General features: G+C 41.6%; 2 protein-coding genes across 2 annotated transcripts in view; both read left to right on the plus strand.

Moving 5' to 3' along the window:
• Positions 1-12,142, plus strand: part of LOC139374200 (gamma-aminobutyric acid receptor subunit rho-2-like) — a 32,020-nt gene extending 19,878 nt beyond the window's left edge. Inside the window, exons 3-9 of the mRNA XM_071115219.1 lie at positions 3,120-3,187; positions 3,954-4,177; positions 6,621-6,703; positions 6,957-7,097; positions 7,398-7,550; positions 9,478-9,698; positions 10,006-12,142. Of these exons, the coding sequence (XP_070971320.1) occupies positions 3,120-3,187; positions 3,954-4,177; positions 6,621-6,703; positions 6,957-7,097; positions 7,398-7,550; positions 9,478-9,698; positions 10,006-10,356 (1,241 nt within the window). The 3' untranslated portion in view covers positions 10,357-12,142. The remainder of the gene's footprint in view (positions 1-3,119; positions 3,188-3,953; positions 4,178-6,620; positions 6,704-6,956; positions 7,098-7,397; positions 7,551-9,477; positions 9,699-10,005) is intronic.
• Positions 12,143-12,493: 351 nt separating this feature from the next.
• The window catches only part of LOC139375016 (nesprin-3-like), a 51,554-nt gene continuing 46,704 nt past the window's right edge, over positions 12,494-17,343 (plus strand). The window contains exons 1-2 of the mRNA XM_071116377.1: positions 12,494-12,647; positions 14,214-14,369. Coding sequence (XP_070972478.1) covers positions 14,226-14,369 — 144 coding nt within the window. The 5' untranslated portion in view covers positions 12,494-12,647; positions 14,214-14,225. The remainder of the gene's footprint in view (positions 12,648-14,213; positions 14,370-17,343) is intronic.

Here is a 17,343-nt window from a genome sequence, read left to right on the forward strand (position 1 = left end):
GTCATATTCAAATGTCTATTTAGATCCCTAAACAGGCCCAGGAACCTGGGAGGGGGAACCTCTTTATTCAGTATTCCCTGAATAAAGAGTTCTGTTTAGGGATCCAGGTGGCCGTTTGAATAATTGTTTATGTCTTGGGGTGGAAGCTGTTAAGGAGACTTTTGAACCTAGACTTGGCGCTCTGGTGCTGCTTGCCATGCGGTAGCAGGGAGAACAGTCTAAGACTTGGGTGACTGGAGTCTGACAATTTTTTTGTACTTTTTCTGACACAGCCGAGTATGTATGTCCTGGATGGCAGGAAGCTTGACCCCAGTGATGTACTGGGCCGTACGCACTACCCTCTGTAGCGTCTTACGGTCGGATTCCGAGCAGTTGCCATACCAGGCGGTGATGCAACCGGTCAGGATTATCTCGATAGTGCAGCTGTAGAACTTTTTGAGGATCTGGGACCAGGCCAAATCTTTTCAGTCTCCTGAGGGGGAAAAGGTGTTGTCGTGCCCTCTTCACAACTGTCTTGGTGTGTTTGTTGGTGATGTGGACACCAAAGAACTTAACTCTCGACCCGCTCCACTACAGCCCTGTCAATGTGAATGGGGGGCGCTTTCAGCCATCCTTTTCCTGTAGTCCACGATCAGCTCCTTTGTCTTGCTCATGTTGAGGGAGAGGTGGTTGTCCTGGCACCACACTCCAAGGCTTGAGAACCTGTTGTGCTTGAGAACCTGTCGAGCAAGCCGAGGCAAGGAAGCCTGATGAGCCAGCTGAGGCATCCCTGTTGCTTCGGCAGTGACACTTGGACCCAAAGTCATCAGTAAAAATATTATTAATCCCTGTTGGTTCCCCTTGGTGAGTTGTTATTCTGTAACGTATACGCTGGGAGTCGGGAAGAAAGTACAGGGAGTGAATTTAATAATAAATGAAACAAAACAAGAAACACAAGTAGCGTACAGAATCAGAGTCAACAACTGAGGAAATAACCAAGGGGAGTGACAGATATAGGGGAGGTAATCAGGAATGTGATGGAGTCCAGGTGAGTGTCATGAGGCACAGGTGCGTGTAACGAGGGTGGCAGGTGAGCATAATGATGAGACAACTGGCGACGTAGAGCACCGGAGAGGGGGAGTGGGAGTAAACGTGACAAAAACTGATTTAAGTTTGCCTACATTAAAGTCCCCGGCCGCTAGGAGTGCCGCATCTGGTTGAGCATTTTCTTGTTTGCTTATGGCCGTATACAGTTCGTTGAGGTCTTAGTGCCAGCATTAGTTTGTGGTGGTAAATAGATGGCTAAAGAAAATCTAAATGAAAACTCTCTTTGTAGATAGTGTGGTCTACAGCTTATTGTTTAAGGAGGTACTCCACCTGAGGCGAGCAATATCTCAAGACTGATCTTGTACTGGTATATAGCTCCATTCTTGTGTATTTTATTTAATTCCTTGTTACAATTTAATTTTTAATTTTTAAACACTGCATCGTTGGTAATCGCTCGTAAGCAAGCATTTTATGATAGTCTACACCAGTTATATTCGGCGCATATGACAAATTTAAGTTGAATATAGGCCTTCGTCCTCTATTGAATTACACAGATTTAAGTGTTACTCACTGCTTGCCACTGTGGGTGGAACAGAGGTACTGCAAGGCCATTACATGAAAGACAGTACAGTCAGAGGTTTTTCGGGTACTTGCCCTACTTTTAGTACCAGAATGCAGTTGCGTAATTTGACCAGCGGAATTTGTACTAAACCCCAACGTTTCCGCTCCCATTTACAGTACCAGTCAAAAGTTTGGACACACCAACTCATTCAAGGTTTTTCTTTCTTTATTTGTACTATTTTCTACATTGTTGAATAATAGTGAAGACATCAAACTATGAAATAACATGAAATCATTTAGTAACCAAAAAAGTGTGAAACAAATCAAAATATACTACCATTCAAAAGCTTGGGGTCACTTAGAAATGTCCTTGTTTTTGAAAGAAAAGCTCATTTTTTGTCCATTAAAATAACATCACATTGATCAGAAATACAATGTAGACACTGTAAATGTTGTAAATGACTATTGTAGCTGGAAACAGCTGATTTTTAATGGAATATCTACATAGGCGTACAGAGGCCCATTATCAGCAACCATTACTCCTGTGTTCCAATGGCACGTTGTGTTAGCTAATCCATCTTTATAATTTTAAAAGGCTAATTGATCATTAGAAAACCCTTTTGCAATTATGTTAGCACAGTTGAAAACTGTTGTTCTGATTAAATAAGCAATACAACTGGCCTTAGACTTGTTGAGTATCTGGAGCATCAGCATTTGTGGGTTCAATCACAGGCTCAAAATGGCCAGAAACAAAGACCTTTCTTCTGAAACTCGTCAGTCTAAACTTGTTGTGAGAAAAGAAGGCTATTATATGCAAGAAATTGCCAAGAAACTAAAGCTTTCGTACAACACTGTGTCCTACTCCCTTCACAGAACAGAGCAAACTAGCTTTAACCAGAATGGAAAGAGGAGTGGGAGGCCCCGGTGCACAACTGAGCAAGGGGACAAGTACATTAGAGTGTCTAGTTTGAGAAACAGATGCCTCACAAGTCCTCAACTGGCAGCTTCATTAAATAGTACCCACAAAACACCAGTCTCAACGTCAACACCGAAGAGGCGACTCCGGGATGCTGGCCTTCTAGGCAGAGTTCCTCTGTCCAGTGTCTGTTCTTTTGCCCATCTTAATCTTTTCTTTTTATTGGCCAGTCGGATGGATTTTTTTCTTTGCAACTCTGCCTATTAGGCCAGCATCCCAGATTTGCCTCTTCACTGTTGACGTAGGGTCAGGTAATGCAACGACAAAGCAATGATTTTGCTTTGAAGTTCAACGCGGATCATTCTCCTAATTGCCTGTGGGAGAATCCAGCTCAATCACTGTAACCAGGTATCACCATCTTTGTGCCACCTGACATGCCATACTGTAGTTTGTAGGAAGCAAAAGAGACTAAGAAATAATACTGAGATATAGGAATGAGAGGCCTGCACAACGAATATTGCTTCTCCCCAGCGCTTTATTTCTGCACCCGAGTATACAAAAGTCTTCATCTTTTTGTATAAATATGTTTTTCTATGTGGTTTCTTTTGTTTTCCAGGCCCGGCTATTCCTGTTGGAGTGGACGTACAAGTGGAAAGCTTGGACAGCATCTCAGAAGTAGACATGGTGGGTTAAGGCTAACCAATTTTTGTACTACCAAGTTATGACACAAACATTTCCAACTGCGCATTGTGGAAATAAACTTATAGTAAATTACCCACATCATTAACACTTATGCCATTTCTTCCTGAATCCAAATGGACACGTTTTGTTTGTATTTTTTTGTCCTGGTAAATCCCTTATGTAACAGACTAACATTTGGATTGTCTTTATTTACCATTGCAGATGGTCATCATAATGATGGGTACTCCCAACTGTTGCAAGTCATTACATGAGGGAGAGGGGTGAAATAGGGAGTGAGAGAGGGATGATCTCTACTTTAGGGGTTTTGTGAGGAGTTGGAGTACACGGAGGGAGATGAGGAGTAGGAAGGGGTAAAAGCTGAGGAGGAGATTTGAGTCTTTTTGTAGTGGAGCTCAACCCCAGAGGCATGAGAGGTTGCAGAGAAATGAAAGAGACTGCTTTGACCATTGACTTTCAGGCTACACTTAATTTCACCCCCAACAGGATTTCAACCCAAAGTGCTGTAAGCACTGACAGCTGGGTTGATTTCTATTTACATGTATAAACTGTAGCACTTTTCTCAAAGTCAAAGCTCCACATAGATTTGTGTAACTTACTCATTGGGATGATTACGATTGGATATATTTTTGCACAATCACTGGGCACTTTCATTTTGGATCATAAAGTTTCTACCTTTTAGACCATTCTATTGGTTCACTCACCCTGGGTACTGGGCAATGCATAACTTTCCCCTTCTCTGTTCCAATAGGACTTCACCATGACTCTGTACCTGAGACACTATTGGAAGGATGAGCGTCTGACCTTCACCAGCTCCACCAATAAGAGCATGACATTTGACGGGCGTCTGGTGAAGAAGATCTGGGTGCCAGATGTGTTCTTTGTCCACTCCAAGAGATCCTTCATCCACGACACCACCACAGACAACATCATGCTCAGGGTCTTTCCCGACGGACACGTCCTCTACAGCCTGAGGTGGGTCTGGGATGCTTTGGGGACTAGGGTTGAAAAATTCCGGTCACTTTTCCAAAATACCCATGATTTCTGGAATGAGATGGAAATAAGCAGGAAATCCAGAATCCTGGAATTTCTGGAAACCTGGGCATTTTTGTAAAGTTACCGGAATTTCACAACCTTATGGTATGGATGGAATGGGATGGAGCAAAAGCATTCACACACTGGGGCCTTCCATTGCCACGATTCGCCTCCCCTGCTACAAAGTGATCGACTCCTAAAATTCTCAATACTGGGATTATGTATTTAGCTGTTGACATGTAAGAACGAAATTTAATCAGTTTAGAATGTTAATAGTATCCTACATTTTAATATTAAAAATAACATGGTTCTGTGCAGGATGTATGATGACATCTAGACAAAAAGATTAATTTGCATTTTGCTTCTGTTTGTTAAGATTTGAAATGTGCTTCTGGCTGATTATTTTTTTTTAAATCAGTTTTTGAAAACTAGGCCAAAATGTGAAGGTGCTACTAAGTTGTTGGTTATGCCAGATTGTTCTATTATGCTTCCAAAAGTCATTCACCAGACATTGGATGCACAAATTGTGTTCTAATGGGTTGAGAACATGTTTATTGTTATTCATGAAAGTGGCCCTGTTTTTTCAGACCATCTACAAAACTCAGCAAAAAAAGACACATCCATTTTTCAGGACTCTGTTGTTTCAAAGATCATTGCAAAAATCCAAATAACTTCACAGATCTTCATTGTAAAGGGGTTAAACACTGTTTCCCATGCTTGTTCAATGAACCATGAACAATTAATGAATATGCACCTGTGGAACGGTCGTTAAGACACTAACAACTTACAGACGGTAGGCAATTAATAAGGTCACAGTTATGAAAACTTAGGCCACTAAAGAGGCCTTTCTACTGACTCTGAAAAACACAAAAAGAAAGATGCCCAGGGTCCCTGCTCATCCGCGTGAACGTGCTTTAGGCATGCTGCAAGGAGGCATGAGGACTGCAGATGTGGCCAGGGCAATAAATTGCAATGTCCGTACTGTGAGACGCCTAAGGCAGCGCTACAGGGAGACAGGACGGACAGCTGATCGTCCTCGCAGTGGCAGACCACGTGTAACAACACCTGCACAGGATCGGTACATCCAAACATCACACCTGCGGTACAGGAAAGCAACTGCCCGAGTTACACCAGGAAAGCACAATCCCTCCATCAGTGCTCAGACTGTCCACAATAGGCTGAGAGAGGCTGGACTGAGGGCTTGTAGGCCTGTTGTAGGGCAGGTCCTCACCAGACATCAACGGGAACAACGTCACCTATGGGCACAAACTCACCGTCGCTGGACCAGACAGGACTGGCAAAAAGTGCTCTTCACTGACAGGTCGTGGTTTTGTCTCACCAGGGGTGATGGTCGGATTCACGTTTATCGTAGACGGAGTGAGCGTTACAGTGAGGCCTGTACTCTTGAGCGGGATCGATTTGGTGGTGGAGAGTCCGTCATGGTCTGGGGCGGTGTGTAACAGTATCATCGGACTGAGCTTGTTGTCATTGCAAGCAATCTCAACGCTGTGCGTTACAGGGAAGACATCCTCCTCCCTCATGTGGTACCCTTCTTGCATGACCCTCCAGCATGACAATGCCACGAGCCATACTGCTCATTCTGTGCATGATTTCCTGCAAGACAGGAATGTCAGTGTTCTGCCATGGCCAGCGAAGAGCCCGGATCTCAATCCCATTGAGCATGTCTGGGACCGGAGGGTGAGGGCTAGGGCCATTCCCCCCAGAAATGTCCAGGAACTTGCAGGTGCCTTGGTGGAAGAGTGGGGTAACATCTCACAGCAAGAACTGGCAAATCTGGTGCAGTTCATGAGGAGGAGATGCACTGCAGTACTTAATGCAGCTGGTGGCCACACCAGATACTGACTGTTACTTTTGAATTTGACCCCCCCTTTGTTCTGGGACACATTATTCCATTTCTGTTAGTCACGTCTGTGGAACTTGTTCAGTTTGTCTCAGTCGTTGAATCTTATGTTCATACAAATATTTACATGTTAAGTTTGCTGAAAATAAACACAGTTGACAGTGAGATTACGTTTCTTTTTCTGCTGAGTTTACATAGTTATAATCAGTATGGAATTGGTTGTATGGAATAATAAGGACAACAGAAAGTACCAACTTCATTTGGTGTTGTAAATAGGTGATGGTGTATGTAGTGAGTCCGCACTCAAAAAATGTGATTTTCAAAGTTATGTCATGCTATTTATTTATTACAAAAGGCAAAAAGAGAAAGTACCATACAACTTTGAAAATCTTGTGCTAGAATACAATAACTTTTTTGAGTGCGGACCCTCTACAAGAATCTTATGTGTTGCAAACAGGCTCATAGGGGAATCTTAGGTTAGTTGATGTCACATCATGGATCTGTGTTGTCCTTACTGTACAGGGTGACAGTGACCGCAGCCTGTAACATGGACTTCAGCCGCTTTCCTCTGGACACCCAGACCTGCTCACTGGAGCTGGAGAGCTGTGAGTAACTGTCATCAACTACTATTAAGGCTGATACTGTCATAACTTCACACAATTTTAATAAGGGGATGAATCCTAACTTAGATACACACAGAAATCTCCATTTGACATCAAAAGATGATGTATTCAAATGCCTACGATATCTCTAGTTAGGATTTTTCCCACTGGGCACAACATTTTGTATTTTTCACTAAAGTAAATACACAAACAGAACAATATTATGGAGAATATATCTAATGTTTGTGCTCCCCAGATGCCTATACGGATGAGGATCTGATGCTGTACTGGAAGAGTGGGGATGAGTCCTTGAGTACGGACGACCGTATCTCCCTTTCTCAGTTCCTCATCCAGAAGTTCCACACCACCTCTCACCTGGCGTTCTACAGCAGCACAGGTACACTAAACTACATTACAGTGCAGTACAGTTAAGACGGCAGATCAACATTACGGACAAATAGGGTAATTTTGGTTGAGCTAAAGGTATTGACTAAGATTAGGGATCACGATCAGTGGTCAATTAGGTATTGGCACAGGGATCAACCACACTACATGATTTGAGTTAAAAACGCAGTCATTTAATACACAGTCGTTTAAGTCATCATCACAATAACCACATGGAGGGAATCATAAGCATTGACATTCCCATGATATTATTGACCCATACTTTCCTTTGGTTTTGTGTCCTCCGGTACAGGCTGGTACAATCGTCTGTACATAAACTTCACCCTGCGGAGACACATCTTCTTCTTCCTGCTTCAGACCTACTTCCCTGCCACCCTCATGGTCATGCTGTCCTGGGTGTCCTTCTGGATCGACCGCAGGGCCGTCCCAGCCCGCGTCTCGCTGGGTAAAATTATGGTGGTGCTACCAATAGCTCAGAAGTCTTACAGTTTGTCGTCTCTAGCGCTGCTTATTCCCCTCATTGTCAAATTTCCGGCATTTGGTGGTATTGTGTAAGTATCACAATGGTTTTCAGCATCGAGCCTTGAACAATAAAGCCCTCTTTGTCAGACCTAATGAAGATATATTGGTGTTGTACGATTACAAGAAAGAATACATATTCTAAAATACTCAGATACTTATAGAAATGTCTGAACTCTATTTTGGTAGCCCCCATTCCATATATAGTTGAAGTCAGAAGTTTACATGCACTTTAGCCAAATACATTTAAACTCAGTTTTTCACAATCCCTGACATTTAATCCTAGTAAAAAATTCCCTGTTTTAGGTCAGTTAGGATCACCACTTTATTTTAAGAATGTGAAATGTAATAGAGAATTATTCATTTCAGCTCTTATTTCTTTCATCACATTCCCAGTGCGTCAGAAGTTTACATACACTCAATTAGTATTTGGTAACATTGCCTTTAAATTGTTTAACTTGGGTCAAATGTTTCAGGTAGCTTTCCACAAGCTTCCCAAAATAATTTGGGTGAATTTTGGCCCATTCCTCCTGACAGAGCTGGTGTAACTGAGTCAGGTTTGTAGGCTACCTTGCTCACACACACTTTTTCAGTTCTGCCCACACCTTTTCTATAGGATTGAGGTCTGGGCTTTGTGATACCACTCCAAAACCTTGACTTTGTTGTCCTTGAGCCATTTTGCTTCAACTTTGGAAGTATATGCTTGGGGTCATTGTCCATTTGGAAGACCCATTTGCGACCAAGCTTTAACTTCCTGACTGATGTCTTGAGATGTTGCTTCAATATATCCACATAATTTTCCTACCTCATGATGCTGTCTATTTTGGGAAGTACACCGGTCCCTCCTGCAGCAAAGCACCCCCACAACATGATGCTGCCACTCCCATGCTTCACGGTTGGGATGGTGTTTTTCGGCTTGCAAGCCTTCTCCTTTTTCCTCCAAACATAACGATAGTCATTATGGCCAAACAGTTATATTTTTGTTTCATCAGACCAGAGGACATTTCTCCAAAATGTACCATCTTTGTCCCCATGTGCAGTTGCAAACCGTAGTCTGGCTTTTTTATGGAGGTTTTGGAGCATTGTTATGTCGATATAGGACTCATTTTACTGTGGATATTGATACTTTTGTACCCGTTTCCTCCAGCATCTTCAAGGTCCTTTGCTGTTGTTCTCGGTTTTATTTGCACATTTCGCACCAAAGTACGTTAATCTCTAGGAGACGACTGCGTCTCCTTCCTGAGCAGTATGACGGCTGTGTGGTCCCATGGTGTTTATACTTGCGTACTATCATTTGTACAGATGAACGTGGTACCTTCAGGCATTTGTAAATTGCTCCCAAGGATGAAACAGACTTGTGAAGGTCTACAATTAGTTTCACTGAGGTCTTGGCTGATTTCTTTCGATTTTCCCATGATGTCAAGCAAAGAGGCACGGAGTTTGAAGGTAGGCCTTGAAATTCATCCACAGGTACACCTCCAATTGACTCAAATGATGTCAATTAGCCTATCAAAAGCTGCTAAAGCCATGTCATCATTTTCTGGAATTTTCCAAGCTGTTTAAAGGCACAGTCAACTTAGTGTATATAAACTCCTGACCCACTGGAATTATACAGTGAATTATAAGTGAAATAATCTGTCTGTAAACAATTGTTGGAATAATTACTTGTGTCATGCACACGTCCTAACCGTCTTGCAAAACTATAGTTCGTTAACAAGAAATTTGTTGAGTGGTTGAAAAATGAGTTTTCATGACTCCAACCTAAGTGTATGTACACTTCCGACACTAACTGTATATATTTTTAATCCAACAGACTTGAGCTTTTGCTATTTCCTTCTTTTTTTCCACTGCAGGTATCACCACAGTGCTCACCATGTCCACCATCATTACTGGAGTGAACGCCTCCATGCCCAGAGTGTCCTACATCAAGGCTGTGGACATCTACCTGTGGGTCAGCTTTGTGTTTGTCTTCCTATCCGTGCTGGAGTACGCTGCCGTCAACTACCTGTCCACCGTGCAGGACCGCAGGGAACGTAAGATGAGAGACGAGATAAGAGAAAGGGCCAGGTCACAGGTAATGAGATGCTACCATAGTACTGTGCATATAAGACAATTTTCAAAGAGTAACTGAATATCTCTTGTGAATACAGTGTGCTCTTAATTTCATGCAACTCGGTTGGACTGCGAGACACTGCTGACACATTACTTCCTCTTCTTTCTTAAGGGCTAACTTAATACATGCTAACACATGAATGTTTGGTCAAATGTCTCATTGACATGCATGATTTAAAAAAATGACAGGCATGCATCTCAAGTTAGTTTAGATCCATTTTTCCTGCCATAACCTCGGTCTTCCCCTTACCTTCTCTCCTTTCCTGCAGTCGCTGCCCTGCACCTGTGGCATGTCCCAGTCCAGGACCATGATATTAGACGGGAACTACAGCGAGGCGGACACCAACAGCCTGGCCGGCTACACCTCGGGAACTATGGTGTCCGAGGAGGATGTGGAGATGCCACATGAGGTGATGAACGAGAAGCAGACTCCTGGGGAGCACATGGTGGTCCACCTGTCTGTCAGTAGCGAGTCCACAACCACCAAGAAGAAAGGTATCCGGGCCCTCAAAATTATCCAGAATACACATGCCATCGACAAGTACTCCAGGATGTTATTCCCTGGCTCCTATATCCTATTCAACTTCATCTACTGGTGTTCATACTGTATAGGAGCGTAGGGTCTACTGTATAGGTGCAGTATGGGCCCTGGTCAAAAGTAATGCACTATGTATTGAATAGGGTGCCATTTTGGGACACAGACTATGTTTATCATACGACTGTGTTTAACACACTCGCCATGGACAAGAGAAAGGCTAAGAGAGACTGCTATATGGGTTTACATGGACATTTTGATACTAATGGCCCATATTTGGATGGACTGCTAACTGGTTTGACTTGGGTACTGGCCCATATGAGACCGATCTATATGGGTTTATGTTTATTATGTATATTAAGGTAAGTGTGACTCACTCACGAATGACGAGGGAGATTGCGAAAGTCTGAGAGACGGAGACTGAGTTCTATGTGGATATTTGCCACTGATGGACAAAGAGAAAAGCCCCAGAGAGAGAGACCGAGACAGTCTTCATCATCCCACTGTAGTTTGTGAATTTCTGTCAATCGATTCCACAGGTTGATTAATAGTTCTGTAAGTACGCATCAGCTGTTGTTTAAAAACTCTTTTGTCCAAATAACTATCATTTCAAGTATTTTGTACTCTGGGCTTGGCATTTGACAACAGAGGTGGTTCTACAATGTTGTTAGCTTTTCATTCAGGTCTATTTGGCATTCAGGTCTAAGTACCAGTTCAGTCTGTTGAAACAGCTCAGTGTTTAACAGAGTTGAGTTTAATGGTTGCGTACAAAATGGCACCCTATACTCTTTATAATGGACTACTCTGGGCAAAAGTAGTGCACTATATAGGAAATAGGGTGCCATTTGGGATGGACATGATGCTTTGAATTAGAGAATCTGCTACATACATATGTGAAATGTTATGATGCAATATACTACAGTGTGTATATATATGTATATATATATATATATATATATATATATATATAATGGTTTGTGGTTCAAGTGAGGTCTTAGTGGTGCTAAAACAGCTGTGAAGTCATTAAAGCACAACAGTAACAATAATGTAGAGCATTTCAAGCTGTGAACAACAGTTACTGGGATATTTGTAGCTTACTGTGTAAAGGAACTGAGGAATTGTGTATAGATATGTATTTTCCTTTCTCTGATACCTCTCATATGGTCATTATTGTATGGTTATATGCCATTGTAAAAAAAGAATGTAGGCCTACAATGTAAATATATAAATCTAAAAACAAATACCTTGTATCGTGCCACTGTAGCACTTAATAAGACTTGTGTAATGAATTACATGTTTAAAAACATCTAAGGTGTCCCATGCCATCGTACCTTAACAAGCTACAGCCACAAAAGGCAGCACATGGCTTTGCTTGAGATATTGACCTTAAATGTACAGTATAGAAGATTTTTGCCTAAAACTAAATATACTTTTATTTTGAGCACTAGAGGCTTTAATAGTCCGGTGAGAAGCTGCAACCCTAAAATTAGATGAACGATTCTATTCTCATTCTAAATACGTGGCTGGAACAGCTTTTAGTAAACACTTTTTTTTTGTCAATTGTGTGAGCAGAAATTGGCTTTAAGTAAATGCAGCTGTAGGCTTTCGTCACTAGACAAGTTCGCATTAGTTTTGTGAAACCATAATACTACTTTAGCCATTCCATTTTAAATAGGGAGTCACTACAGGAAACTATTTTCCTGTATCACCATGTAGATATTTTTCATTATGAAAATAAAATGTATTGTATAATTTGGTGGTATTAAAATATTATTGGTGAAATGTGTTTTATATGTTGCTGTTAGCATTTCTGTTCTGTTTGTTGCAAGCATTACAACTGTTCAGACTATTAAACGTCCCCCCTCCCTTGGCTCCTGCATCCTATTTAATTTACTGGTGTTCCTACTGTATGGCTATGGGAGCCTGGTGGATTGTGTGCCATTTGGGACGCTGACTATGTTGTTCATACTAGTGTGTTTAACACACAGCCAAGGACAAGAGGGACTGAAATTGGTGTCCCCTTCTCTCTCTCTCACACACACACACACACACACACACACACACACACACACACACACACACACACACACTTGCTCTGTCAATCAGACTGAGTCCAGAAGAACACGGTATCTGTCTAGCTCTTCAGCGCGCGCCTTTCCGTTTGAATTGTTGACGTAATACGCTCACGCCCCACGATTATCAATTGCTCTGCGGATTTGCTGCTCTCGTCTGGCTAAATCCGCTAAGGTTAGGCTATGCAGCTATCGCAGAGGCCTCTCCTACACTTCCTGCGTTATGCTAGAAGTTTACAGTGCATATTAGGTCATTTGTGGACAGGAATGCTAGCTGTTACTTTCACCAAATGCGCAGGAATCGGTAAGTCATTTCATATCGTCTATTTCAGTTATTGGTAGGGCTGTTCATGTTATGGTTATTTGTACCTTAAATAGCATGATGACAAAACGTATTATGGACTCCATCGTCACAATGTCACGTTGTCAGACTTCAGTAGTATCATATTATGGATAGACATTTCCCTTTTGTAGACCTATATCCCAATATATTTGAAGTCGAAGTCTCTATTAATATAGGTTTGAAAACGTCCCGAAATAGCTTGCCGTTTCAGTCGTAGGGCTATTTCCATAAAATAGATTTGGATACAGGCAAATTATCAAGTCTTGGGGCAAAGCAACTGGGGAGCGATGCAATGTAACGTTAGTGAGGGCGTGAAAGATATCAATCATGTTGCAAGTCCGTTTACGAAGCGTGAGCTGTCAAAAAAACAGATGGCGGGGCGGGGAGTAATTTACCCGTAAACTCTGAAAGTACATTTTTTAAGTTTTGTCTATTCGACTATTATTGGCTTTGAAACGTAGGTAAAGTTGACTTTCTCCATTAATATAGCGCTTACATTTTTACTATATGTGTTCTTTCCATTTTTCTGTTACTCTATATTGTGGCTCGTTAGAGAACATACAAGAGGCACAGTTTAGTATAACTTCCCTAAAAGGGGGATACGTGGGGAGTTTTGATCTGTCGGGGAAAATGAGTCACTCAGAAAAAATGAGTTTGGCTTCATTTTCTGACCCGTGGAGAAAAAAAGAAAGAGCTGTGGTGCCCATGTGCCTTCAGACCACCCCTCCTTTCCTTCCTAACATTGCGTTATCATGACAAGGCCTACAATTCACTCTATTCTAGTCAAGGATTTCAATCCCCTTGAGAGAGGAGCCTAGTAGAAACAGATTTGAGCCTAGTAGAAACAAAGATTTCTGTGTTTTTAAAAGCACATTTTTTTTACAGACATCACAAGGACAAGGTCTGCAGCGAGACTGAGTTAAGCCATCGTGACAAATACACCTTATTACACTACAAGTATCATTGATATGTAAACACACACTCAACAAGTATGCAAATACATACATATGCTATATTGTCTGGTGAGTGCAATAACATAACACCCTCATTCCATCAAACCAGGAGTCAACAGTGCACCACTGAAGTATGAGGATTACATCAGTTCAATGATTTATTTTGTGGTGGTGTCTCCTTGAAACAGATATGTTGTGGTAGATCCTCCCTAGTAAGGTATTGCCAATCTTCTCTAAAGAAACCGACAAACCAAGAAGTAGGCCTAGACCTATTGTTGTTGTGTAGTTTTACTCACAGAAAAACATGAAGCAGTATAATTTCTCTTCTGTGTTGTGGCCATGTTGAGAGTATAGATTATTTGATGAATTGTGGGTAAATTGTGACTGACTGATCTACAAATAATGAGTAGGTATTTATGATGCAAGGTGATTTGTTGATCAGTCAATCTTCAGTCTCCGATTTCGGCTGCCATGCCAAACAAGCCCATCTCCAGTCCATCACCTGACTAACCTTCGGTTACCAATGCACTATATACAGACTAAACCTCTCTCTCCTCTCTGTGTTTCGCCTCAGTCTGGCTCCCACATGACTGAGCAGGAGCAGCAGGAGTTTATTGATAGCCTGGAGGCAGTTCAGTCCTGGATACATGTCGTTCAGGAGAGGCTCCGGGTCAATGACAACACCCAGGGCCCCCGAGCAGCCCTGCAGGCCAGGCTCAGAGAGACAGAGGTGAAACCTAACCACTGACACAGAACTCTAACCAGGGATGGGAATAAATGACAGTTACAAAATATAACTACAAAATACCTGAAAGACCAATGTATCAAAATATAAGATACTTTTGTATTTAATTCAAATGCATGTATTTTAAAATACAAAATAGATTTGCAAGTAGCTGGCCGAACAGCAACATTCTTAGTAACAGTTAGAGAAAAGTTTTGCTCTGACTAATATGTAGTTTATCTACCTTAGTTGAATGCACTGTCACTCTGGATAAGATTGGCCTTGTTTCTGGGCGGAGCTCATTAGAGTAAAACTCAGAATGCTTTGACATTTTTACATATAGTTACAGTGCATTCAAAGTGTTCAGACCCCTTGACTTTTTCCACATTTTGTTATGTTACAGCCTTATTCTTAAGTTGATTAAATCGTTTTCTACCCCTCAATCTACACACAATACCCCATAATGACAAAGCAAAAACAGGTTTTTAGATTTTCAAATGTAAATGTGATATTAAAAAAAAAAAATGTATACATAAGTATTCAGACACTTTACTCAGTACTTTGTTGAAGCAACTTTGTCAGCGATTGCAGTCTTGAGTCTTCTTGGCACACCTGTATTTGGGGAGTTTCTCCCATTCTTCTGTGCAGATCTTCTCAAGCTCTGTCAGGTTGGATGGGGAGCATCTCTGCACAGCTATTTTCAGGTCTCTCCAGAGATGTTTGATCAGGTTCAAGTCTGGGCTCTGGCTGGGCCATTCAAGGACATTCAGAGACTTGTCCCGAAACCACTCCTGCATTGTGTTGGCTGTGTGCTTAGGGTTGTTGTCCTCTTTGAAGGTGAACCGTTGCCCCCAGTCTGAGGTCCTGAGCGCTCTGGAGCAGGTTTTTATCAAGGATTTCTCTGTACTTTGCTCCGTTAATTTCCCCCTCTATCCCGACTAGTCTCCCAGACCCTGAAAATGAAAAACATTCCCACAGCTTAATGCTGCCACCACCATGCTTCACGGTATTGATGGTATTGGCAAGGTTATGAGCGGTGCCTGCTTTCTTCCAGATGTGACGCTTGATATTCAGGCCGAAGAGTTCAATCTTGGTTTCATCACAATAGAGAATCGTGTTTCTCATGGTCTGAGAGTCCTTTAGGTGCCCTTTGGCAAACTCCAAGTGGGCTGTCATGTGGCTTTTTACTCAGAGTGGCCAGATGGCAGCTACTCCTATCATAAAGGGCTGATTGGTGGAGTGCTGCAGAGATGGTTGTCCTTCTGGAAGGTTCTCCCATCTCCACAGAGGATCTTGTCCAATCAATTGAATTTACCACAGGTGGACTCCAATCAAGTTGTAGAAACAGCTCAAGGGTGATTAATGGAACAGGATGCACCTGAGCTCAATTTCAAGTCTCATAGCAAGGGTCTGAAATACTGAAGTAAATAAGGTATTTCTATTATTTATTTATTTTGAATACATTTGCAAACATTCCTAAAAAAACAGTTTTTGTTTTGTTATTATGGGGTTTTGTGTGTAGATTAAATCAATCTATTTTTAGAACAAGACCATAATCAGTGGAGGCTGCTGAGGGGAGAACGGCTCATAATAATGGCTGTAACGGAGCAAATGGAATGGCATCGAAACCATAAGATTGATGTATTTGATACCATTCCACTGATTCTGCTCCAGTCATTCCATGAGCTGTTTTCCCCAATTAAGGTGCCACCAACCTCCTGTGGCTGTAACGTAACATAATGTGGAAAAAAGTGAACGGGTCTGAATACTTTCCAAATGCACTGTAATGTACCAGATGCTCTTATCACAACATACTGCGATCAGACATTTGATACCAATGCAGGCTGAAAGGGGGCCACAAAATTGTGAACCACTATAGGGGGAAAAAATGGTATAGAAAATTATTTTTTATTTTGAAAATGCATATTACAGCTTTTGAAAGTATTTTGCATTGGAGATACAAAATGCATTGGAGTGTAGTTCAGCCCAGTGTAATTCAACATACAAAATACTCCCAGTCTCTGACCCCAACTAACCACTGACACGGTCTTAGGAGATGATGTAAGCAAAACTCAGCCCTAACTAACCAGTCATACTTACTCAGAGGGGAAAGAGGTGAGACCAAACCCTAACTTCTGAACGAGGGTCAAAGACGTGTTTCACACTATTCAGCCAGTCTGAACCATTCTGTGCAGGCTCAGATAAGTCTTTTCAAATTGTCCTTTCCAACATGGCTGATATGACTGCCCTCAACCGATCCCTCACCTTTAACTCCTGTAATACAGTAGGACACTGGTATGTGACACCAGAGTCCAGTTTTCCTTTTTCGTTCAGATTCTTCCACCACTCACTCAGTTTCATTGCCCCCGAGGGACGCTTCTGTATACTTTTATAATTGTTTTATATATATATATATATATATATATATATATATATATACATACATACATACATACATACAGTTGAAGTCGTAAGTTTACATACACTTAGTTTGGAGTCATGAAAACTCGTTTTTCAACCACTCCACAAATCTCTTGTTAGCAAACTATAGTTTTGGCAAGTTGGTTAGGATATCTACTTTGTGGATGACACAAGTCATTTTTCCAACAAATGTTTACAGACCGATTATTTCACTCATAATGCACTGTATCACAATTCCAGTGTGTCAGAAGTTTACATACACTAAGTTGACTGTGCATTTAAACAGCTTGGAAATTTCCAGAAAATGATGTAATGGCTTTAGAAGCTTCTGATAGGCTAATTGACATAATTTGAGTCAATTGAGGTGTACTTGTGGATGTATTTCAAGGCCTACCTTCAAACTCAGTGCCTCTTTGCTTGACATCATGGGAAAATCTAAAGAAATCAGCTAAGACTTCAGAAAAAAATGGTATACCTCCGCAACTATGATTCATCCTTGGGAGCAATTTCCAAATGCCTGAAGGTACCACGTTCATCTGTACAAACGATAGTACGCAAA

Source organism: Oncorhynchus clarkii, chromosome 19 (assembly GCF_045791955.1).
Source record: "Oncorhynchus clarkii lewisi isolate Uvic-CL-2024 chromosome 19, UVic_Ocla_1.0, whole genome shotgun sequence".
In the NCBI taxonomy this organism is placed as follows: domain Eukaryota; kingdom Metazoa; phylum Chordata; class Actinopteri; order Salmoniformes; family Salmonidae; genus Oncorhynchus; species Oncorhynchus clarkii.